Source organism: Tamandua tetradactyla, chromosome 5 (genome assembly GCF_023851605.1).
Source record: "Tamandua tetradactyla isolate mTamTet1 chromosome 5, mTamTet1.pri, whole genome shotgun sequence".
Taxonomy (NCBI): Eukaryota; Metazoa; Chordata; class Mammalia; order Pilosa; family Myrmecophagidae; genus Tamandua; species Tamandua tetradactyla.
The window spans coordinates 136082618-136108649 of NC_135331.1; the positions used below are offsets into that span (position 1 = coordinate 136082618).

At 38.9% G+C, this 26032-nt stretch overlaps 1 protein-coding gene across 2 annotated transcripts in view; it reads left to right on the forward strand.

Annotated features, from left to right (window-relative positions):
- SH3BGRL2 (SH3 domain binding glutamate rich protein like 2) overlaps nt 1-26032 on the forward strand; it is a 72480-nt gene that overhangs the window by 20401 nt on the left and 26047 nt on the right. For both annotated transcript variants that reach the window (XM_077162300.1, XM_077162299.1), the window contains exon 2: nt 20681-20866. In XM_077162300.1, the coding sequence (XP_077018415.1) occupies nt 20681-20866 (186 nt within the window). The remainder of the gene's footprint in view (nt 1-20680; nt 20867-26032) is intronic.

Genomic DNA, 26032 nt, shown 5'->3' on the forward strand with positions numbered 1-26032 from the left:
GGGGATGTAGGACTGCTTGTTAGGAGATTGGGTTCCAATCTTGACTCCTACTACTTACGTATTGAATTATTTTGAACAAGTTACTTAACTAATTTCTCTGCATATCTGTTTTCTTCCTCTTGTCAAAAGTCTAGGTTGATGCTTCATTAAACAGCTATAGGACCGTAACTGATTCAGGATTGTGATCTAGATATTGGCAAGTTCACATCCATTGTTTCTGCAGTTTCATCATTTTCTGAGGGAGTGTGTGAGGTACTTAAAAATAAAAAAAAAGATAAAACACATATTCTCTGCCCTCCAGGATTTAAGATTACCTGAGTAGAAAAGACCAGTAGCTCTTGGTAGTGGAATGAATACAGAGAGCCTATTCTCTGGCAGTTCAGAGAAAGTAAGAGGAGATATTCTGGACTGGCGTGGAATTGTGTGAGCAATGGGGTATAAGTTGGACCTTGTAGGGAGAGGAGGACTTAAATGTTGAGAAGGCAAGGAGAACAGAGAAAACCAAAGAATAGTTTCCAGGTGTCAGTTGGTGGAAAGGAGGAATCTAAGTGTAGGGAAAGGAGAGGAGATTACATAAAGAAGCCAGTTGGGACCAGACTCAGAGTGAGAGCTTTAATCTATAGTCAGGAGGCTCTTGGAGGTTTTAGACGAGTCAGAGCCTTCTGTATTTAAAACTACAGAAATGAAGTTTTAAATGCTAATGGATACAGAGTAAGTAGGAGGTGTGTTGGTGAGGGTCCTGGCTGGAAAGAGATGGCACACTCAGCAGAGTAATTGAGAAGGGCTTAAGAAAGAGTGGACAAAGAACCAACAACTGTTTGGAAAGCACCCCGGGTTAGAGGCAGGAAGCACTGGGTGGGTGATGGGAAAGATGATCTGGCTGTTGGCTGTGGCCGTTGGGAAGATTGGGCTATGACCTCTCATTGTCCCATTAGCTAGCTCAAGTGTCTTTACTTGGTGGTGATTTTAGGGTTTCAGGAGCAGCAGGAGGACAAACCTTAAGGGCTTTCTAGGACTGCTTGCATCAATCTTGTTACTGCTTCATTGGCCAGAGCAAGTCACATAACCAGGCAAGATTCAAGCGGTGGAGAAATTGACTCCACCTTTTGATGGGAGGTGCTGCAATGTCACAGGCTATGAGTGTGGCTGCAGAGAGGAGGAGAATTTGTGGACATTTTTATAACCTTCCACAGTGTGAAAGAAGAGAGAATTTTTCTCATTAATCTTCTAAATCTTTAAAATATATCTTAAATCGATTGCTACCCATTTTTGAATATAGCTGAAATCAAGTACTGTGACTTAAAATTCTATTTCACTCATTTCATTTATGAAACGTGAGTACATTTGGTGAAGTTTTGAAAAGGAAAGGGAGGAATACTGTATGATCACAATGTTATTTATTAATACTAAAAAATAAGTGCATTTCCCAACCCTTTTCAGTGAGCAAATGGATGGACTTTGTGGGGGGTTTTGTTCGACAATATGTCCATTGTGATACAGGGTTGAGAATCTTAGTGTTTTTTTTTTTGTTTTATTTTGTTTTTGCAATTTCTGTTTTAGTCTCTTTGTGTTTTCTTTTCTTATGGCCCTGTACTCCTTAGTGGGCAAATATCTGTGGTGAGCCCCTAATTTGGCTCACCATTATTATTCCGCCTTAATCACTGTTCTGTCAGGTCCACTAAGCCAGAGGTGAGCTGAATTAGACCCACTGAGTAGATTTATGCTTTTATCTTTATTTCTCTCTTGGCTATTTTATTTTTATATTCTCCCTGCAAACTTCAAGAGGTCCAGCAGAGATGATTTGATGTGCGCTCCGTGTCTTGATCTTGGAGAGCTTGCTACACATCTGGACAAACATAGGGAAGGACCAGGTGGGATTGGAAACGTCTTGTGCCTGCTTGAGGGGTGGTGGTGTTACATAAAGTTCAGCACTTTCACAGGCCTTCATTCCTTCCATGTGCAGAGATCTGCTGAGATTCTATTATGGTCTGCCCCTAGAGAGCCGTTCCCTATCATCTTACCAAGTTTACACCCATGTGGGGGACATACACTTTAAGAACTTATTACACATTTAATTAATTTAAAATATAATTACTATTACAAAGACAGAATTCAGGATGCAGTGAAAATGTTTGCAAGGGAGATCTCTATTAACCTGGGGTTGGGGCGGGGGCCAGTTGTCAGGGAAGATTTAGTTGAGAAGGTGACCTCAAGGCTGAGGCCAGATGAAAGAGAAAGTTGAGTTGAAGGGGAAGTGGGGACCAGCTGGAAAGAGATTTCAAGGGAGTGGACTGCTTCATGTGAAAGTTGTGACCTAGCAAGGAGAGCCGCTGGATCAGGGCTGCAGAAACGGGCAAAAACTAGCAAGATGTGAAGATTAATAGCATCCCCAGGACTGGGAAGGACTAAAGAAAAGAGGAGGATGACTTCATGGTTTCTAGGAGTCTGGAAGAGGATATGGCTGTTGTGGCTGATAGTGGAGGAGTTGTGGGGAGAGAAGGGTTTGTGGAAGACACTAATTTTAGTTTTTGACATGAACACAGAATTACGTGTGATTAAACATTTAAGCATAGTTTTGAAAATAAAGTTATTAGAATTTGACGTTGAAGATGTTTTACACTTGTTTATCTTTTTAACTCAGTTGTATATTGTACTACTTAGATGTCCTTTTAAATTACAGAAAAGGTTTAGAAGCAAATATTGTTTCGTAAACCTGTCTGTGATCTTGAATTGAGGGAAAATGAATAAGCTATTCTGAAACTAGTGGTTCCCAATAAGGACATATATAGGTAACATTTTTTGTTAAATGTGGATTAGATTAGATTTCATGGAGAGAATCATTCTGAGAACTGCAGAGCTGTAGTAACCTCACTGATCTATTCTGAAATATTCCCTTAAACTCGGAAAGAGTAGACTATAAATTCCGACACCTGCCCAAGTTTCAGTTAGGGATCTAAATGAGGTGATTAAATGTAATTACATATTAACTTCTTGATCTTAATCTGTGGTTTCAAAAGAAAGAGGACTGACTATGACCTGTAATAAAAAGGCTGTTTAAATTGATAATGGTATCAGTTTAAAAATACTCCAGGTTGAGGAAACCAGAAGAGCAGACACAAGGAGAGTGAGATTGCCATGTGCCAAGAAGGCAGAAATGGAAGCCATCGCCACAAAAATTTGTGACAAGCCAGCACCAGAACACCGCAGACTTGAGGGAGAAAACACGGCCTTGCCAGAGCCTTGATTTTGGACTTCTAATCTCTGAAACCCTGCCCTTGTCGGGGTTTCTGATGGGGAGCTGAGGCCTGCCTGCAAAAACATGAGTATGCTTGGAAGTAGATCTTCTGAAGTGAGCTTGGGAGTGGATCCCCCAGCCCCAATTGAGTCTAGCTTGACTGCAGTATCACGAGAAACCCTCAGCCAGAGCCCCCCTGAGTCATACTCAGATTCCTAACTCACAGGAACTATGAGAAAACAGGTATTTGTTGTTTAAAGCTGCTAAAAAAAACACACACACACACACACACCAGAGTAGGCTTTGTCTTAGAGGGCAACCATGGGGATATATATTGGTTCCTCTACTTTACTGAAATCTCTTGTTTTCCCTGTTCCACTTTCTAATTTTAATTTTAGTGTTCCTTTTCTGAGCTCCAGTATACAGCACAGGTGGGAAGCAATCAAAAAGTTTATTCTTCTAACAAAACAAATAGTGCCTTTTTGCTCCTTGGCTTGGCTAATCTAAAACAGGGCAGTTGAGGTATGCTCTGCTAATGACAAACCTCTCTGAGTTGATTAGATCCATGCAGAAGGAGACCCTTTTCTGTTCTCATCACTTTCAGTCTTATGGCTGGTTGGTATAAACCCGCATAGAAAATAAATCCTCAGAGAAGGTGTTCTCTAATGTGACACCATTATGCTCATATTTAAAGGGAAACCCATTCCTAAGGTATATGTTCCCAGAATGCAGATCCTGTGTCTGTTTAAATCAAATTTTATGTAGTTTGGGTACTGTTGGTACTTGAATATTGGCTCCCAGTTGTAACTCGACTCTCTTGGAGGTGAAGGTGAAATAAGGCAGAGGCAGGCGTATACTGTGCTCCCCCAGTACCTACAACAGGGCCTCAAAAAATACTCGTGGAATGAACCAATGAATGACTCATTGATGGAGAAAGAGAGGCAGAGTGACAGTGGATTTTTACTGGGCTCAGATGTCCCCAGCAACTTGCTGAAGAACAGAATAGCTGATGAGGTTTGTGGCTCTAGAATAAGAAAACATTAATAATGATAGTAACTAGCATTGTTGAGCTATCTCAGTGTCTGAGGGACTGCACTAAGAACTGTGAGCATTACATCATTTAATTTTCATTGCCACCTTCTTCGTTGAATTATTTACATTTCACAAATGAGGAAACCGAGGCTTCAAGGTAACACAGCCCATTCCTTTCTGACTAGAAACGGACCATTAGAACGTAAATCAAGGCTAACCAGTTCAAATAATCTAACAGATGTTCTAACCAGCTTTGCTAACTGCTCATAGCTGAACTAGGGTCTCTCACAGACCTGAGTCAAGTGTTTTTTGTGGTCAGGCTTATCTTGCTACTCTCTCTACATCAACCCTGTTTTATTGGTGCCAAAGTAAGCACAGGAGAGGTTCCCTTCATCTAGTTTAATAACCTTTGTGTGAGTATGGAGGGTTCCAATTAGGTAGTTTATTTTTGTAACAGCATCTTGCTGTTGTAGTGCTGAGTCATCACTGACAACAAAGTGGTCGTGGAGTTAATAGAAACAGGAAGATTAGGAGAAGGAGATAGCTGTTAGGCTGAGATGTGCCAAGGAAGTTTTTAGTGATGTTTTTGTTTGATGTGCCAGTGAAGCTTGAGGGGATGGTGAGACATTTAAGCATAAATGTCCACAAAGGTTTGGAACAATGGGAGAGGTTCTTGTGAAAGAAGATGGTTTTAAAATGCAAATGAGAGTATGTGATGTCTTCAAGGGCAAAAGTATTAGTATGAAGAAAAAATAGATTACAAAGGATTCTGTGAGATATTATGATGTCTCATCTGCCTGATCCAAGTGCCTTCGTTTGTGTTAACTTTATGTCTTTTCTGCCTCTCGATGTGATTTATGTTAACCCATAAAAAATCCATTAGCAGTCGTAGTATACTTATATATTTATAGTGACGCTCTGATTAATTCTGGAATTTCTTTATCAGTTTAGTAAATACCCCCATAGCTATGCTAGAATGCTTCTAGACAAAGAATATCAAAATTTAAACCATACTTTTAGAAATAAGGTGGTTCTTTTTTTTCCCTACAATTTTGCTGATTTTGGAAAACAAATTTATAAATCGACTTTTTAAAAATTTTTAACCTTTTTTATTGTATATAACATATATACAAAGTAAAGAAATTTTAAAAAATAGTGTTTAAAACATTCTTCAGCAAGTAGTTACAGGACAGATTCCAGAGTTTGTCATGGGCTTACGTATGATCCTCTTATATTTTTCCTTCTAGCTGCTCAAGAATACAGGAGGCTAGAGGGCTTAAATATTTTTTTATCATCACAATGGATGTTTTTTCCTTCTTTTCTTTTTGTGAAAAATACCACATATAAAAAAAGCTATAAATTTCAAAGCACAGTACCACAATTAGTTGTAGAACATATTTCAGAGTTTGACAGGGGGTACAATTTCACAATTTTAAGTTTTTACTTCTAGCTGCTCTAAAATACTGGAGACTAAAAGAGATATCAATTTAATGATTCAGCATTCATATTCATTTTTTAAATCCTGTCTTCTCTGTATAACTCCACCATCACCTTTGATCTTTCCATCCCTCTCTTTAGAGGTGTTTGGGCTATGGCGATTCTAAATTTTTCACACTAGAAGGGTCTCTCACTAATATGGGGTAGGGAGATAGAACTATCTGATGTTCTGGGGAGACTGGCTAGATTTCAGGACTTATCTGGACCAGGGACCCATCTGATTATAGGTTTCTGGAAAGTTATTCTAGTGTCTGGTACCCTTGTGGAATATTGTATATTGCCCTAGGTGTTCTTTAGGATTGGCTGGAATGGTCCTGATTGGGGGTTGGCAGATTATGATAGGTAGCAAGGTCTACTTGAAGCTTGCATAAGAGCAACCTCCAGAGTAGTCTTTTGACTGTATTTGAACTCTCTCTGCCACTGATACTTTCTTAATTACACTTCTTTTACCCCTTTTAGTCAGGATGGAATTGTTGATCCCATCCAGGTCTGGATTCATCCCTGGGGGTCATCTCCCATGTTGCCAGGGAGACTTTCACCCCTGGATGTTAGGTCCCATGTAGGGGGGAGGGCAATGATTTCACTTGCAGAGTTGGACTTAGACTGAGGCCACATCTGAGCAACAAAGAGGTCCTCCAGAAGTAATTCTTAGGCATGCCTACAGGTAATCTAAGCTTCTCTGCTAACTGCATAAGCTTCACAAGAGTAAGCCTCATGATTCAGGGCGTGGCCTATTGGTTTGGGTGTCTCTAAAGTTTGACACAGTATCAGGGGATTCCCTGATAGTAAGGTTTAATAGTTCAATATTCTTTCTTCCATCCCTCAGGGGACTTTGACAATACTTTTTGGTTATCTGCTTAATATACTCTAGGATGTATTCAGGCATTACAATAATCTATACAGGAATAAAGGACCACTTTCCTATTTGTGCTCCCTGTGTTTCAGTTGTTCAAATGAGCTATTCAGGTAGTTTGAATTAGATTGTGCACTACAGAAAATTTCAGTTCCAAACCAAATACAGCCTTCTTCCATTGGTCTCAAAGTGTATGTGTGGTTCTAAAATATAGATGCTGTCTTCCTTACCCCTATGTTCTGAATTACTTTAACCCAAACCTGTTCAGCTTCATTCTTATCTCTGAATATCAGGTTATATATATAAAACAGCCTCTCAAAATCCAGAAGTAATAATCACCACTCCAGACTGCTCTAAAAGCTTACAATCTAGGCCCCTGTTTTCTTGTAAGCATTTTCTAGAGGTGACCATACCATTCTTGTTCTTTTGTTTCTGGCCTATTTTGTCTCACGAAATGTCCCACATGTTCATTCACATCGTTGCATGCCTCATGCCTTTGTTCTTTTTTGTAGCAGCACAGCCTTCATTCATAAGTATGCACCACCATTTGCCAGTCTGCTTCTCCCTCTGTGCATCCTTCAGCCACCTGCATTCACCAGGCATCATGTAAAGGGCCCAAGGTCCACAGTCCATCAACATTCTCAGTTTTAGATAATTTCATTGTTCCCAAGAGACAGAAAACCAATAAACACACCCTTGCCAAATAGGAAATCTAAACGTCCTCATAACTCTTGTCCCTCCCCATATTATTTACCTCTGCCATTGCTGTGGTAGTGCTGATGGTTTCCTTTTGAACATAGGTCATAGCATTCAATAACAGTTTTTCCCTGTACCTGGACTTAAACACTGTTTGTACCAGAATCATATCTTTGAAGTACTTCTTGTGAGAACTAATTCATATTTCTAATGTTAATCAGTGGGAAATATAGGTCTATACAACCCCTTTCAATCTTCTTCATCTTCAATATGGTACTATTACTTATAAACCCACTAGAGAACTACTTTCACTCCTATCTATTCCCATAAATTGGAGTTCAACCTCATTAGCTAATGATTCACCCATCTCTAGCTTCTATGTATCTCTAAGTCCCCTATATTCTGTATTATAAGCCTCTGATTATACCTTTATGCTGGTCATAAAAGTGGCATCATACAGTATCTATCCTTTGTGTCTGGCTAACTTCACTCAGCATTATGTCCTCAAGGCTCATCCATCTTGTCATGTGCTTCAAGACGTCATTTTGTCTTACTGCTGCATGATATACCATCGTTTGTATATACCACATTTTGTTGATTCACTTGTCTGTTGATGGGCATTTGGTTTATTTCCATCATTTCATGACTGTGAATAATGCTACTATGAACATCGGTGTGCAAATGTCTCTTTGTGTCATTGCTTTCAGCCCTTCTCGTTATATACCAAGTAGTGCTATTGCTGGATCATAGAGCAACTCAATATTTAGTCTCCTAAGGAACAGCCAGACAGTCTTTCATAGTGGCTGCACCATTATACATTCCCAGCAGCAGTGCATAAGTGTCCTAGTTTCTCCACATCTCTCCAACATGTATAGTTTCCTATTTGTTTAATAGCAGCCATTCTTAAAGATGTGAGGTTGTATCGCATTGTAATCTTGATCTACATTTCCCTTATAGCCAATGCAAATGAACATCTGGTTATGTGCTGTTGAGCCATCTGTATTTGCTCTTCAGAAAAATGCCTATTAGTATCTTTAGACCATTTTATCATTGGGGTGTTTGTTCTTTTGTTGTTGAGTTGTATAATTTCTTTGTATATACAGGAAATCACACCATTTTTCGATATATGATTTCCAAATATTTTCTCCCATTGGATTGGCTACCTCTTTACCTTTTGACAAAGTCTTTTGAGGTGCAGAAACATTTGATTTTGAGGAGTTCCCATTTACCTATTTTTTCTTTTGTTGCTTGTGCTTTGGATGTAAAGTTTAGGTAGCTACATCCGATTACTAGGTCTTGAAGATGTTTTCCTACATTTTCTTCTAGAAGCTTTATAGTGTTAGTTCTTATATTTAGGTTGTTCTTTATAGTATAAGTTAGTTCTTATATTTAGGTTGACCATAGATTTGGTGGTCTGTTTCAGCACTCTTGATTCTTATATTTGTGCGCTTTGTTTTGTCTATCATTTCCTAGAGATCCGATTTAAATTTTTCCACCTTTTTTTTGCCATTTGCTGTTTTGAGTCTTTGAAGTCAATTATCCTGTCCTCTATATCACTTATTCTTTCTTCTGTCTCTTCAAATCTGGTGTTGTGTGCCTCTAGTATGTTCTTTATTTGGTCAACAGAGTCTTTAATCTCTGTGATTTCCGCTATTTTTCTATTTATACTTTCAAATTCCTCTTTATGCTCTTCTACTGTCTTCTTGATCTCCTTTATGTCATTTGCTATCCCACTTATCTTATTAAGTCGAGTTGTATGAACATCTTTGATAGCTGTTCCAATGTCTGTGTCTCCTCTGGTGTTTTAATTTGATCATTAGGCAGGACTATATCTCTCTGCATTGTGATATGCTTAGTAATGTTCTACTGTCTTTGTTTCATGTAAATATCTTGATTGATTTACTTTGGGAAATGATTTCTTTCAGTAGTCTAAGGCCTTGTGTTTGCAGGATGTTTGTTCAGCAGGGAGCAGGGTACCAAACAGGGTCCTCAGTGCGGTGATTTGTTTCAGGTCAGGTATAGGCGCAGGTTGGGGATGTAAACGCTGATGCTTGTGAACACGGGCACCCAGTGGCCAGGGAGGATATAGCTGTGAGGGTGCACTGGTGTAGGGGGTGTAACCCTGGTGTGCACTGTTCCAATGCAAGGGTCCCTTTGTGTGCATGCGTAGAGCTGTGGCAGCAGGTCAGTGTTATGCCTTTATGGATTGGAGGCAGATGTGACCTGGCTGTGCAGGTCGACACTTTCCCAGAGCTGGAAAGTGTGGCTGAGGGTTGCGTGCATTCATGGTCCTAGGACTGCTGTACAATGCGGTTCCCAGAGCTGAATGACGTGATTGAGGGCCCGTGTGCATGCCTGGGCTTAGGAGTGCTATAAACAGATGTGCAGAGCTCAGGGCAGGTGGGGTGAGGCTGTGCAACACTATGGGCAGGGGCAAAGGTGCAAGAGAAGGCTGGGTTTGGAGACCAGCACCTGCAGCCTTCATGCGCTGGCAACAGCCCACAGGGAACGGGGAGGGGGAGGTAGTACTTGGGAGTGGCACAGGAGAGGTGGGTTGGGCTGCATTTGGGGTGGGGGAGTGGGGCAGGTATGTGCACTGGGTATTGGTGGAGTGGGGGCGCCTGGAGTGCAGGGAATGGGAGTGGGTGACGGGGTTCAGGTGCGTGGGGTATGGGGTGAGTAGCTAGTCGCGGGGCAGTGCTGGGAGGGTAGCGCGACCAAGGAACGCAGCTTGGCTTGGTTCTTAGTCCCCAGCTCCTGTCCGTGCACTCCTGTGGGCTCCATGCCTCCACACGAGGCTCTTGTCCTCTGCCTCTCAGTTCCTTGGCCTCTGCAACCAGGGCTGCCGCATGTGGTGCAGGAGGCTCTCTCAGGTCAGCCATACTCCCCAGTTGCCACCTTAGTCACCCTCCTGTCCCTTCTCTAATTTTCCGTGGAGCAGAGCTAAGCTCAAGCTACTTTATTTGGCCATCTTCCCGGAAGATGATAATCATTTTTCTGATCCCACTATTAGTTGTGCAAATGTTTTGGTAAAATTTTGATTGTCATGCTATCTTTCCTGATATCAGTCAGCTGTTCCTGAAAGACAGTTAAAAGATGTTACATTTTTACATTAAAACATTCATGCACACTGGAATTATTCATTGGAAAGACTTCTAGAAGATTAAAAAGTTGTTTCTAGGTTTTTGTAGTGATAGTTTCTACAGATTAAATGATTGTTATGTGTAACAAAATAACTTCATTTCTAACATTTCCTAAAATCCATTTTCAAAAATGCTTACCATGAACAAAAGGTTGCTTGTTATAATATCGTCCTTTCCTTGAAGGACAAATCAAGAAGGAATAGGATATGTATATGTGAATGTGTGAGAATCTGTGTGTATCAATATATCTGCTAGGTAGCCTGCTACTGACAATCATTTGTCATAATGAAAATAGCAAACTTGTAACAGTTGTCTTTTTCCATAAAAGAAAATTTAGAACATACCTAAATTTTCAATGTTTTAATAATGTTTTTAATTGTGAAATATAATATATACAAAGTAAATAAAGAAAAAAGCAATACTTTTCAAAACACATGATGAGATGCTCATTTTCATTAGCTATAAGGGAAATGCAAATCAGGACTACAATGAGATAACCTCATACCTATAAGAATGGCTGAAATTAAACAAACAGGAAACTACAAATGTTGGAGAGGATGTGGAGAAATTGAATACACTTATTCACTGTGGGTGGGAATGTATAATGGTGCAGCTGCTGTAAAAGACAGTTTGGCAGTTCCTCAGAAAATTAAATATTCAGTTGTCCTATGATCCGATACTCAGTATATACCTAGAAGAGCTGATAGCAGTGACACAAACAGATGTTTTCACACCAACCTTGAGGACATAATGCTGAGTGACATAAGTCAGACACAATAATTTTTTAATACATTAGAGTAAGTGCTCAGATTTTATGCGTGCAGTTTTTTATGAAGATTACAGAAAAAAAAATATTGATAATCTGAGTGAAACATTCTATCCCCAAACGTGTGTTATTATTGCAACAACATAAAATATATTTTAAATATAATCCCTGGAAGTTAATATAAGAAATATTATGAGATGTGTTTTTGAATAACTTTTTTTTAATTGAAAAGATGATTTAACTTTAAAAACATGGTAAAAAGAAACCAGTACAAGATGGTTATGAATACAAGACCAAAAATATTGACTAATATAAAAAGAATATATGTTAAAAGTGTTTATTCAATCTCAGCCATATTTATTTGTTTAACAAAAGCATATTGAGTGACTAGTAAGAACCGGGGATTGTGCTAATGATGCAGAGATGAAAAAGTGCAGTCTTTGCCTTTGTGTTAGTTTCCTGGCTACTGAAACAAATACCACACAGAAGACTGTGGCATCCTGGAGCTGGCTGCCTGCCATCCTTGGTGCTTGGCTCTTCCATCATACGGCAGTGCACATGGTGGCATCTTCTCCTTTTTCTTCACAGTTCCATTGACTCCCAGCTTCTGGCTGCTTTCTCTGGCCTTCTGTATGCAGGCCTCTGGGAATAGGATTCAGTTGGACACACCTTAGCTAAAATTAGCATCTTCAGAAGTCCTGTTTGCAATGGGTTCATACCCATAGGAATAGATTAAGATTAAGAACATGTTTTTCTGGGGTGCTTAAGTACTTCAAGCCACAAGAGCCTTATTGAAATGCATTATTTTAATTTACAACATGCAACAATGATTCTTTCAAATATTGCCCTGTATTTTGTACTCATCTTTCTGATAACTCTGATTCCTTAAAACTCATGGTTTAATCTCTTTAAACACAGCCTCTTTCACTGCTGTCTTTGGCTTGGTAACCTGGTATTTGCTTTCTAGTAAGATAAAACTGAAATAGAATCCAGAGAGACACCACTTTAAGTGTAATCTCATGTTTAGTTAAACAGCATTAGTATGTTGACTGTTAGCAGATGGTTTCTTGGGGGTGTATTCTATACTCCTGTTCTGCCTCTCAACATAGTGGTGTTTCATTTAGGAATGTGTTCATCTGCAAGTGTTAGAGAACCTGACTAATGGGAATTTCAATCAGTAGAGGTGTTTGGTCTCTCCTGGTGGGTATGGAGGTGGACATCTGCTCTTGGTTCCTTGGCCAGACTTGTTCAAGGACTGTGTTTCTGGGGATTTGCATGGCCTTTTCCTTATGCCTGATGTCGCATGGTGGAAAGGCTGCCATTGAACCTCTACTTCTCACGTCTATGTTCTAAACAGGAACATAGGCAGAGGAACAGCAGAGACAAAGGAGCCTTGCATCCTGATCTGCCTGCTTCAGCAAAGAAGCAAAACCTTGACCAGTAGGCTTTGGCTCACATCTTATTGGGCAGATCAGTGTCACAGGGCTGCCCTAGCTGCAAGCGTCCCTGGGAAAACTGGAGCTTTAGTTTTCTAGCTTTCACAGGAGAGATAATGAGTGGCTTTGGGGAACTAGTCTAAGGTTTACCACAGTACTTTCAGCCATTTACGTCTTCTTTGTGACAGTAAAATGTGTAGTGAGGCAAATAGTGTAGCATCATTTAAAGAATCTGTTGTGAAATTAGCCATCTTTGAAGTTAACCTAGTTAATTTCTAGAAATTTGCCAGGGACTTTGACAAGAGAAAGGTCCTTATCCATCCTTGCCTCCCTTTTTAACTGGATGGAGTTGTCAACCCTTACTAGTACAGCCCAGACACCCCTTTTGACATTTTGTTCAGTTATAAGAATGTCTGTCCTTTCTCTTCTTTTTCCTCTGCTTGTCTTGGTCCTTTTTCCACTTGAAGTACATGAAAGACCCTAATCTGCCTTATATTTAGCTCAGGTCACAAAAAAGAAAGGTGTGTGTTTAAAGTTGAAAAAATAGGTAAAATAAAGAACTGCTTTATCCAATACCTTAAAGAGAAAGTACCCAGAAGTCACGAGGATCTAATATATTTGAATGAGTGAAATAATTGAGCAATACTTATTACTGCGTAGCTATTTTCTTCTTTACTCCTCCCGGTAAATCCATGGAAAAAAATATACTGGGTCCCGTTTTAGTTTCATAGAATGCTCATGCAAATACCATGCAAATGGTTCAGCTTAAACAATGGCTGTTTATTCACTCACAGTTTGAGGTTGAGAGAAAGTCCAAATTAAGGTGTCATCAAGTATTCCCTAAAACTGTGGTATTCTGGGGCTGGCTGTTGGCAATTCTTGGTCCTTAGCTTATTACATCGGTAGGCACATGATGGCATCTCGTGGTCTCATCCTTCTCTTCTAGCTTCCATTGATGTTCAGTTTCCTGTATCCTATGGCTATTTCTCTCTCTGTGCCTGTCATTCTCTTATAAAGGACTCAAGTAATATGATTAAGACCCATTCCGATTGAGCTGGGCCACACCTTAACTGAAGTAACCTCTTCAAGAGGTTGTACTTACAATGGGTTCATGCCCACAGGAGCAGATTAATTTTAAGAGCATGTTTTTCGGGGGTACATATAGCTTCAAACCACCACAGAGCCATTTCACATTTCACAGATATTGAGGCTGAGAAGAAGCAAAGCAATTTCTTGTAAGCTACCCAACTGATAAGGCCAGGATTAAAACCAGGATAGTCTAACTAAAATATACATTTTTCACTTTTCCTCATTACCTTCCATCTGTGTCTCATTTGTCTTTAAACTTACTTTCTCACAATTACTACATTAACTCTCAATTTAAAAAAAGTCATTTAAATTGATTTTATTTCTTTATGTGCTAGTGAATCCCAACATCCCAAGTTGCAGCATTAGCTGTGTACACTGCAGAATTCAGACAAGACTAGACATGTTGGAAGCTTATGGAAGGAATCTGGCAGGAGCTGCTTAATTATATAAGTTAACTGATAGCCTCCTGGGAAAGAACTAATCCTATAAGAAGAGAAAATGGAAATATACAAGTTTACTTAGAGGTCAATGCCATAGAGTAGGAAGGATGTCTGAATCAAGGGCAATCTAAGTTACTTAGCCTACCCTCTCATTTCTCAGACTAGGAGATTGCAAGTTAAAGCCACATGTGTTCTTCGCTAAGATTTCCATGGGTCATTGAGTATTCAAGCCATGTCAGCAGATGCAGCAGCACCAGCTCAGACAGCTTACTGCCCAGGTGCCTGTGGGGGTGGCCATCAGTCCTTGGGTGCAGGCACTAGGGTCCTCAGTAGTTCCTGGTCCTGCAGGAGCTAGGATTGAAGGGTATAGACTTATCCATATAGAGGCCGAGAAGACTTTTTTAAACAAATCTGAAGAATTTACTTCAGATCTTCTGGAGAAATTTGGGGGAAGGTGGTTGAGTCTAATAGTCCTGCAGTAGCAATTGGAAACTGAGTCAGAGAAATACCAACATATTTGCTTAATTCTGTATTAGCATCAGTTGCAAATTTATCAACGATTTGTTAAAATCATTTGTGCAGAACACTACTTCATGCACTTAAATTTAAAAAATTAACTGACAATAGGATTTATTTAATCATGCAATCACAAACGTTTTTCTTCAATATCATCAAAGTTAGAAGTGAAGCCTTTTTCAAATTTAGGGTCTAGAGAGTCTTCTAAATCGTTTTGGCTATATGCAGGTGGAGATAGCTTACTAAATACTACTTTTAAAATTCATGCAGCTTTAGTATTAATTGATAAATATTGGAGTTTGATCCACATTCCTGGTTGGCTAAACATTAGTTACATTTGTGCCTTTGTTAAATTACCAAGTCAGTTTGAATAGCTTCTCTTGAACGTCACCTGGAAATCTTTGATGTTCCAGGCTGGAGGGATAATTCTTTAATCATCCATTCAAGTTATATTTATTGAAGGCCTCCTGCATCCCACTCCCTATACTTACAGAATTGACGTGTTGGAGAGAGAGATGTGCACTAAAATAAGTAAACAGATAAAAGAGTACGTTGACCAATTTAGACAACATTTATGAGGAATTAGAGAAGAGCGCTAAGAGAATAAAATATCAGCTAAGGAGTGTAGGGAGGGCTATCTAAGGAGGTGATACTTAAGGTGAAACTTAAAAGATGAGAGAGTCAGTACTGTTGAGAGTTAGGAGGCATGCCTTCCTGTCATAGGAGCCCCTTGTATTTGTGAAAATTTTTTCTGTTCATTGACAAATGTTTATTGAGTGCCTTCTGTTTGCCAGACACCATTCTAGGCACCGGGGACACAGCAGGGAAAAAACTAACGAAAGCCCCTGCTTTTGTTGTATTTATATTTATTATTTATATTCTAATAGGGGACAGTGGACAAATACATAAAACATAAACTTCATAGATGCTAAGTGCTATTAGCTGTTAAAATTTAAAGATCAGGTGAGCAGGGGAAGCCTTCCTGAGAAAATAAACTTTGAGCCAGAAATGAAGAGCTACCCTCTAACCCTGGAGGTTAGCAAGCTTTCTGTAAAGTGCAGCTAGTAAATACTTCAGAAAGGTTTTGGGTACCATAGAGTCTCTTGCATCTGCTCAGTTCTGCCATTGTAGCACAAAAGCAGTCATAAATGGTAGGTAAATGAGATGGCTGTGTTCCACTACAACTTTATTTATGGGCACTGAAATGTTAATTTCACATAATTTTTATGTGTCATGAAATACTGTTACTCTTTTGATTTTAATTTTCAATGATTTGTTTGAAAATATAAAGACTATTCTTGCCTTGTGAATCATACAAAAAATTAATTGGCTGGGTTTGGCTTGCAGGCCACAGTTTGCCTACTCCTAATCTACTTTAAGAGATTTAGCAATGGCTGTTCCCCTTAATTGTATTGCATGCCGTGTAATGACATATATTCAAATGGGAAGCTGAAATTCAGCTTTCATGCTTTTGTAGACATCTTCCTGTTTTATGTCTAACAACTTGGCTGTTGTTTTACAAAGAAAATAATAAAAATGTCTGTAACAAATATTCATTTCACTTATATCTTAGAGCTTTTATTTTCCAAGTTCTGCTATTCAGTAGTAGCTTTGTTTTTCAATCCTTCATCATAATATAGTATTTCTGAAGACATTTTAAGTGGCAGTTAAGTACTTTATCAGGTAGCACTGTATTTAGATGTGGGCTATAGAAAATGAGATAAAGAGCCACTTAACTAGTTATTTTATTTGTCTAATACACAAAGACTAAGCTATCACAAGACTGGTCTGGCAGCTGCAAAATGTCATCAAAGACCCAAGTTCCTGTGTCCCTGGCCATCCTTAGCTTACAATGTTTGTTTTCACATTTGTAAAATGGTCGCTGCATCTCCAAGGCACCAAGTCTACATTTCTGCAAGGAAGAAGGGAGAAAGGCCAAATGCACAGGGGGTTGTGTTTTCTCATTCAGTGATGGAGCCTTCATCTCACTGGCCTGAACTGTGTCATTTGCTCACCCCTAGATGTAAGGGTAGAATTTGGGCTCAAGTTTTTGTAGCTGAGCACATTGCTTTCTTAAACAAAATGAGGCTTCTGTTATTAAGGAAGAAAGGGAGAATGGTTACTAGGCAAATAATTAACATTGCCTGCTATGGCTTCTGAGTTGGTTGAAGGAAAAGAAAGTGAGTTCCAGGTACCTTCCACGCATGGGATGAATTGGCATGTGGGTGAAGGCAGCAACTGTTGCCCCACAATTTGCTTCTCTTCCATTTGCCAGCACGTTTCTTATCTCACAAACATCGGGAGAATGAAGCTCTTTGTATCAAGGAAATGACTATATGTTACTATTATTGGACCCTGGGTCTTTGCCCAGCGCATGACGTGCCCTTGACAGCCTCCTGTTGTCACATGTATGGCCTTTTTATTACCTGGGCTCGACCTGGCCCTCTGGTGTGATCTCCCAAGTCCCTGCCCTCCTGTGCTGGCCTGTCCCTCTGCCTCTCAGTCCTGGGCGCCCACCGTTCCAGGCCACATTCACCTCAGCAGATCTTAAAAACATCCCTTGCTGGTGTGACTCATCTTCCTTCCTGATGCTAATGTCACAAACATCAACTTGAAAGCTTCCTTCTCTGGGTTAAATTTCTCCTACCTTGTTTGTCTGGGTGATTTGCTGTGGTATTAGTTAATTTTCTGTGATCTAACTTTTCTTAAAAAATAAAAATCATCCGGCCTTTCTTATAAATGTAAGGAAACATGGACACTAATTGACTTAAAAAAGAAAACAAAAATAAGTGCTCCAAGTTCTGGTTCATTTTGGGAAGATTTGACATATATAAGACGCTGCATCTCTAGGGCCATGATTTCCTGCTGCCCTTCAGGACACTAGGGTGGGTGCTCACTCGCTATGACTTAAAAAAAATAAATTTCTTCTACTGAATATTTTTAAATATAATCTTCTGAATATTAAATTCACAATGTTCAATAAACTTTAAACTTTACACATATTTAAGGTGAAACCTATTACAATTTGTCCCCATCTACCTAGTTCCTACACCCCCAGTCTTTAAATAACCACTTTTGTTAGTTTCTCATGTATCCCTTGAGTTGTTGGTTTTAATGTAAATACAAGCAAATATAATTGTTTCCCTCTTTTCCTCATTCCTTCCCCTTCCCTCAAAAAAACAAAAAAAAATGAACCTGTTTTACACAGTCCTGGTCCTTGGTTTTGGTTTTTAATTTTTTTTGTTTGTTTGTTTGTTTTTCACCTACGAATAATTCTTGGAGATCATTTATAATAGTGTTAACAGTACATATAGAGCTTCTCCTTTATTTCTTTTTATGCTGCATATTATTCAAATGATGTCTTTTGAATAATCACAAAACTGGGCATGTCTCCCTGCTTTTCTCTTTTAAAATAAAGATATCATGGCTTACGTTTTGCTCCTTATCCTACTCTATTAATCATCACCATTGTTGGTATGGAACTATCCTTTGTATTGAGCTTTATTAGAGTGTTGATGATTCATTTGAATTTTAATATTCCCTGATACAGTTTTCAAATACTGGCAGTAGGAAGGGATGTTGGGGCATGGACAGTTTCAGATACTGTTAATGGGGGTGTAAATTGGCATGGCCTTGTTGAAGGGCATTTTAATGGGGGCCCACTGGGAGCCTGAAAAATGTCCCTTTGACATAGATCATAAAGCCTTTCATTCATAGGGCTTTCTCCTAAAGCAGCATTGAGAGATATAGTCAAAGATTGTTAAATAAAGATGATCCCTAGCCAATATTATTTCCAGTGGTGAAAGTTAGAAGTATCCTAAAATCTAACATTAGAGTAGTGATGAATTATATATCTGTATGATGGAATTGCCAGGCAGATATTAAAATTCATGGTTTTAAAAGGTTTTTAATGATAGGGGACAGTACTTGTGATATATTATTGAGTGAAAGGGGCAAGATGCAGTTATTTTTACCAAATGTGATCCTGTGAAAGGAAAAACCTATTACCTCTTCCTAATACATAATTGGGTTCATATCTCCATTTGGGCTGTAGGGGATTGTAGTCCAGTAATAAATGCTGTGTGTAGGGTATGTGTGTGTGTCTGTGTGTTAAGCAAGGAAATGGAGAAGTAAGGAGGCCATTCATGTGTCTTTGATTATATCCCATTATTGAGAATCCATGAATTTTTGAGGAGACTCATTTTGGGGTAGGGGTGGATGTTGTGTGTGTGTGTGTGCGTGTGCGTGTATTATGTGGAAATAAAAGTTTTTAACTAGATATTGGTTTTATTTTTTATTACTATCATGAGCATTCTGCAAATGTTGCATACATAGAGCTCTGTATATGAACAGATAACCTAGATCCTTTCCTCTATTACATTTTGAGAATGGTTATCTACATAGTGGGATTGTAGGTAACTTTTTTTTGGTACATATTTTTAAAAATGCAGATTGAATTGCTTTTATAGGAGCTAGAAGGGCATTGTGTTTTGCTAAGTGTGTATGCTCTCCCAAGCCACTACAAAAAGGATTTCAAGCAGGAGAATGACATAATTGTTTTGATAAGAACACACACTACCTTTAGACTTTGATCAAAAAAGGTAACCACTTTTGACCTCAGTGTCCTCATCTGTAAAACAAGAACAATAAAATATACCTTTTAGGGTTTTGATGGGAATGATGTTGTTTTGTAAGCTCTAGTTTCAAAATAATGTAAATACCTTTCTGAAATTGTGTAACAGTGAGGAAAATGTTTCACATTTTCAGAAATGAGAAATGACTTAGTACAAGAAATTGAGATAACATCACTATCATTTTGGATGCAAAACCATGCAGTAATTCTCTCATTTTAAATCATTGACCTTAAGGATGTCCTGTTTTGCTAGCTGCACCATTTTGGAAGTTATTCACGGACGTAAGCCCTGTCACCAGATCTCTTAGCTCATGGCATATAGCAGATCTCCAACCCTAAATATCTTATGGAGGCTTTTTTTCTTGGGGGAGGGGCAGGGGAAGTGTTGGGGGGGGGCGAGTAATCAATTATGTGAAAGTATTCCTCAAACAAAAACTCCTCATCCCTCAAGACATAAGTCTTTGTGGCTGCTTGCTATCTCAAAATGATTCTTTTCCTTGGCCTTTACAAAATTTACTTTAGCACTTAAATTTGTTCTTTATGCAGAGTTCCCAGAATTGCTTAGAAAAGCAAGCTTGTGTTCTCATATTTTACATGCTGTGTTTAAGAAATTGAATATTGTCACCCCATTTAAATTATTTAATATGTACCCTAAATTAATAAGATAGGAAAAAATTTTGAAAACCTGCAGATATAATTGCAGCTCTTCAAGGGTACACCTGACCTCTAGTGACAGAAGAAAGAAAGGTATACTAGTAGAAGAAGGAAAAGGGTTAAGAAATAGAGTTGAGAGTAAGATGGTGCTTGCTGTTTACTCCCACCTTAGGGGAGGAGAACATTTTTCTCCTGTGAATTGATGAAAGGACGTTTTCATGACAGTGGCTGCAGCTGTGGAATATGTGAAACAGGCTGCCAATGGGAATAAAAATGTTGCTGCTCCCACAAATCAATGAAGTGTTGACATCTCAGATAGGCTCTACATGGTTTTCAAATGGTTTTGGGCAGAGGGAGCTTTTGTGACTGTAAATGTCAACTTCCTGGTGGGGGTAGGGTGAGGAGTGGTTAAGGCCCACTGAGAACTAAATGAATCTGTCACTTCGCAGTCTGTTCTTTCCAGGCAACAAGTTGCCCTCATGGTTCTGGGGAGTCTAGGGGAAGAAATCACCACCAAGACAGGACTTGGTTAGTCCTCTGCTGAATATCTACTGAGTGGGCAGGGCATGAGTCTTGTGTAAATCACCTCCTTTATGATCAGTGAGTGACCTCTGCAGTGAGAAATCAAATCTGGTTAAATTTGGAAATCTGATGAGCATTTCTCCTTATTTGTTTGTTTTCTTTCTTTAGATAAAGAAGAAACAGCAGGATGTGGTTAGATTTCTGGAGGCCAACAAGATAGAATTTGAGGAGGTAGATATCACAATGTCAGAAGAGCAGAGACAATGGATGTACAAAAATGTCCCTCCAGAAAAGAAACCTTCTCAGGGCAACCCTCTACCACCTCAGATATTTAATGGCGACCGATACTGTGGGGTGAGTATCTAAGCTGATATGGCACTATTTATTTAGGTCATTTGGTCACCTAGCATACATTTTTTTGTTTTGTTGTGTTTTAAATGCAGTTTTATTGAGATAAATTCACAAACCATCTGAGGTATGCAATCATTGGCTCACGGTATCATCACATAGTTGTGCATAAGACCCCATGATCAATTTTAGAACATTTTCATTACTCCAGAAAAGAAATAAAAATAAAAAAGAAAACACAAATCCTTCCATACCTCTTAATATCCCCTCCTATTATTGACCAATAGCATTGGTGTAATATTTGTTGCTATTGATGAAAGGGTATTAAAGTATTGCTTTTAACTATAGTCCATAGTTTGCAATAAGTACATTTTTCCCATATATCCCTCTAATATTAACATTCTTGTAATAGTGTTGTAAATTTGTTCTAGTTCATGAAAGAATTTTTTTTATATTTGTACAGTTAATCACAGACACTGTCCACCACAAGATTCATTGTGTTATACATTACTATGTTTTAACCTCAACTTTCCTTTTGGTGGCATACGTGACTCTAAACTTCCCCTTTCACCACCTTCACACACCATTTAGCCCTGTTAATTAGTCTCACAATAATGTACGACCATCACCTCTGTCCATTTCCAAACATTTAAGTTCAACCTAATTAAACATTCTGCACATGTGAAGCATCTGCTCCCATTCTTTAGCCTTATTCTATATCCTGCTAACCTATATTCTATATTTTGTATCTATCAGTTTACATATAATTAATTCATATATACAGATTTGTCCTTTTGTATCTGGCTTATTTCACTTAACATAATGTCCTCAGGGTTCACCCATGTTATCACACGCTTCAGGACTTAATTCCTTCTTACTGCTGACTAATATTCCATCCTATATTTATGCCATATTTTGTTTCTCCATTCATATGTTGGTGGACACTTGGGTTGTTTCTGTCTTTTGACAGCTGTGAATAATGCCGCTATGAACATTGGTGTGCAAATGTCTGTTTACATCCCTGCTTTCAACTCTCCTGGGTATATCCTGAGTAGCAGGATTGCCGGGTTATAAGACAACTCTATACTTAGCTTCCTGAGGAACTTCCAAACTGTCCTCCACAGTGGCTGTACCATTTTGCATACCCATCAGCAGTGAATACATTTTCCAATTTCTCCACATCCTCTCCAAAACTGGTAGTTGTCTGTTTGCTTAATAGAAGTCATTCTAGTAGTTGTGTGATGATATCGGATTGTAGTTTTGATGTGCATTTCACTAATAGCTAGTAAAGCTTTGCATCTTTTCATGTGCCTTTTAGCCATCTGTATTTCCTCTTTGAAAGTAACATATTTTGCCCATTTTTTAATTGGGTTTGTCTTTTTATTGTTCAGTTGTAGGATTTCTTTATATATTCTGGATATCAAACCCTGATCAGATATGTGGTTTCCAAATATTTTCTCCCATTGAGTCAATTGCCTTTGCAGCCTTTTGATAAAGTCCTTTGAAGCACTGAAATGTTCAGTTTTGAGGAGTTCCCGTTAATCTATTTTTTCTTTTCTTGCTTGTGCTTTGGGTGTAAAGTCTAAGCCAACCTTACTAGGTCTTAGAGATGTTCTCCTACATTTTCTTTTAGGAGTGTTATGGTACTGGTTCTTATATTTAGGTCTTTGGTCCATTTTGGTTAATTTTTGTCTAGGGGAGGAGATATGGGTCTTCTTTCATTCTTTTAGTTATGAAAATCCAATTCTCCCAGCACCATTTATTGAACAGACTGTTCTGTCCCATTGAATAGGCTTGGTATCCTTGTCAAAAATCAGTTGACCGTGCAGCAGAGAAGCTTAGCCTACCTATAGGTATGCCTAAGAATTACTTCTGGAGGACCTCTTTTGTTGCTCAGCTGTGGCCTCAGTCTCTCTAAGCCCAGCTCTGAAAGTGAAATCATTGCCCTTCTCCCTATGTGGGACATGACATCCAGGGGTAAAAGTCTCCCTGGCAACATGGAGACTCCCCGGGATGAATTTGACCCTGGCACTATGGAATCAGCAATTCCATCTTGACCAAAAGGGGGAAAGAAGTGTAACTAATAAAGTACCAGTGACAGAGAGAGTTCAAATAGATTCAATAGGCTACTCTGGAGGTTGTTCTTATGTAAACATCAGTTAGACCTTGCTACCTATCATAACCTGCCAAACCCCAACCAGGACCATTCCAGTCAATCCTCAAGAACACCTAGGGCAATATGTAGGATTCCACAAGGGTTCCATTGCCTAGAGTAACTTTCCAGAAACCTGCAACCTCCAGATAGGTCCCTGGACCAGAAAAGTACTGAAACCTATACGGCCCAGCCTCTCTAGAACATCAGATAGTTCCATCTCCCTACCCCATATTAGTGACAGACTCTTCCAACATGAAAAAGTTAGAATTGTGATAGTCCACACACCCCTAAAGAGAGGGATAGAAAGATCAAAGGTGATGTTGGAGTTATACAGAGAAAATAGGATTTAACAAAGGAGTATGATTGCTGAATCATTAAGCTGATATATCTTTTAGTCTCCAGTGTCTTAGAGCAGCTAGAAGTAAAAACCTAAAATTATGGAATTGTAACCCATGCCAAACTCTGAAATATGTTCTACAACTAAATGTGGTGCTCTGCTTTGAAATTTTTTGCTTGTTTGCATATGTTATTTTTCATAAAAAGAAAAAAAGTCGATTGTGATGATAAAAAAATATTTAAGTCTTCTAGCCTCCTATATTCTGGAGCAGCTAGAAGGAAAAATCTGAGAGCTTCATATGATAGTCCATGACAAACTCTGGGGTCTGTCCTGTAACTGCTTGTTGAAGAGTGCTTTGAAAAACTTGCTTTTTTATTCCTTTGCTTTCTTTATATATTATACAATAAAAAAGTTAAAAAAAAATCAGTTGACCATAGATCTGTGGGTCTATTCCTGAACTCTCAGTCTGATTCCACTAAACATCTGCCATTTTGTTTTGGTCTTATCTCTCAGGCACGGTGGGCTTTCCTTGAATGTCTGGTGAGCCCTGTCTTTTGTTCACTTAAGAGATGAGAAGCTGCCTGTGTTCCTATAGATGTATGTAGGCTTGCTGCCTGGTGGCCTCTGTAGAATGATGGTTGTTCTAGTTTGCTAGCTGCCAGAATGCAACACACCAGAGATGGATTGGCTTTTAATAAAAGGGGATTTATTTCATTAGTTCTTTGGAGGAAAGGCAGCTAACTTTCATCTGAGGTTCTTTCTTATGTGGGAAGGCACAGAATGGTCTCTGCTGGCCTTCTCTCCAGGCCTCCGGGTTCCAACAACTTTCCCCGGGGTGATTTCTTTCTGCATCTCCAAAGGCCTGGGCTGAACTGCGAGGGCTGTGCTACACTGTGCTCTCTCATTTAAGCAACAGCCAATGAAGTCAAACATCATTCATTGCAGCAGGCACGCCTCCTAGCTGACAGCAGATGTAATCGACAACAGATGACGCTCAGGTACCATTGGCTCATGTCCACAGCAACAGAACTAGGCACCTTCACCTGGCCAAGTTGACAACTGAATCTAACTACCACAATGGGGTAGCCTGTTAGTGCTCTCCTTGCAAATAATAGTAATAGTATCTGAAGTTCTTTTCTCAGGTAATGGTTTCGTTTTTCTAGGGAAAGGTCTTTCAGTCTCCCGCTTTGAGAATATCAGCCTATCAGCCTGACTACTGAAGTCTTAGAACTAATTGGAGGGTCTTACCCTCTATTTTGTACATTTTCATTTCATATCCCTGTTTCCACTTCCACTCTCTTCAGTTCCAGTTTTTAGTTTGTCTATTAGTAATGTACCTTCCAGCCCATTCAGGGAGAAGGAGGCAACCAAGGAGTCCTAACTGTGCCTTGTATATAGACTTTCAGACAATCTCCTTCTTGATTTTTGCCTTTTCTGGGGCACTGCAACTTGTTTCTTTTTTTTTTTTTTTTTTTTTTCTCTATAGAAATGTTTTATTTAAAATAACAAATATTTTATTTGCATTTTTCTAATAGCATGGAGGAAGATACATAGATCATAATAAGATTTTCCATTTTTCTTCTTCTCTCCCATACATTTCCTTTATTCATTGCAATGACTTCCACATTTCTTTCTCTCTCTCTTTTTTAAGCTTTTTAAATTGCATAATATAACATATATACAAAGCAAAGAAAGAAAAAAACAATAAATTTCAAAGCACTCTTCAACAAGTAGTTACAGGACAGATCCCAGAGTTTATCATGGGCTACCATACCATCCTCTCAGATTTTTCCTTCTAGCTTCTCTACAATATAGAAGACTAAAAGGAATATATAGTTTTTTATCATCAAAATTTACTTTTCTTTTTTGTAAAAATATCATATATACAAAAAAGAAATAAATATCAAAGCACAGTACAATAATTAGTTGCAGAACAGATTTCAGAGTTTGGTATGAGTTACAATTTCACAATTTTAGGTTTTTACTTCTAGCTGTTTTAAGATATTGGAGACTAAAAGAAATACCAATTTAATGACTCAGCAATCATATTTGTTTGTTAAACCCTACCTTCTCTGTATAACTCCACTAACACCTTTGATTTTTCTATCCCACTCTTTAGGGGTATGTGGGCTATGTCCATTTTAAATTTTTCATGTTGGAAGAGGCTGCCAACAATATGGGGCAAGGAGATGGAACTATCTGATGTTTTGGAGAGGCTGGGCCCTCTAGGTTTCAGGACTTAACTGTTCCAGGGACCCATCTAGAGGTTGTAGGTTTCTGGAAAGTTACCCTAGTGCATGGAACCTTTGTAGAATCTTATATATTGCTCTAGGTGTTCTTTAGGATTGGCTGGAATGGCTTTAGTTGGGATCTGGCAAGTTAAGATATTTTACCTGGTTCTTAACACTAAAATTATAGCCTCCTTTCCTCAAATACAAATAAAAACAAGATTAGGGTCAGGACTAATTTTGACAAACACTGTTTAAATTGGAGACACCTGTATGTCATACCTCCAGTTAAAGCACTTCCAAATTGGGTTTTATTGAAAGGTCTCTTAAATCAAGGCAAGAAACACCTGCAGTATTGTGTGTGTGTGTGTGTGTGTGTGTGTGTGTGTTGGTGTGTGTGTGTGTGTGTGTGTGTGTGTGTGTGTGTGTGTTGGGCAGGGAGTGGGGAGAGT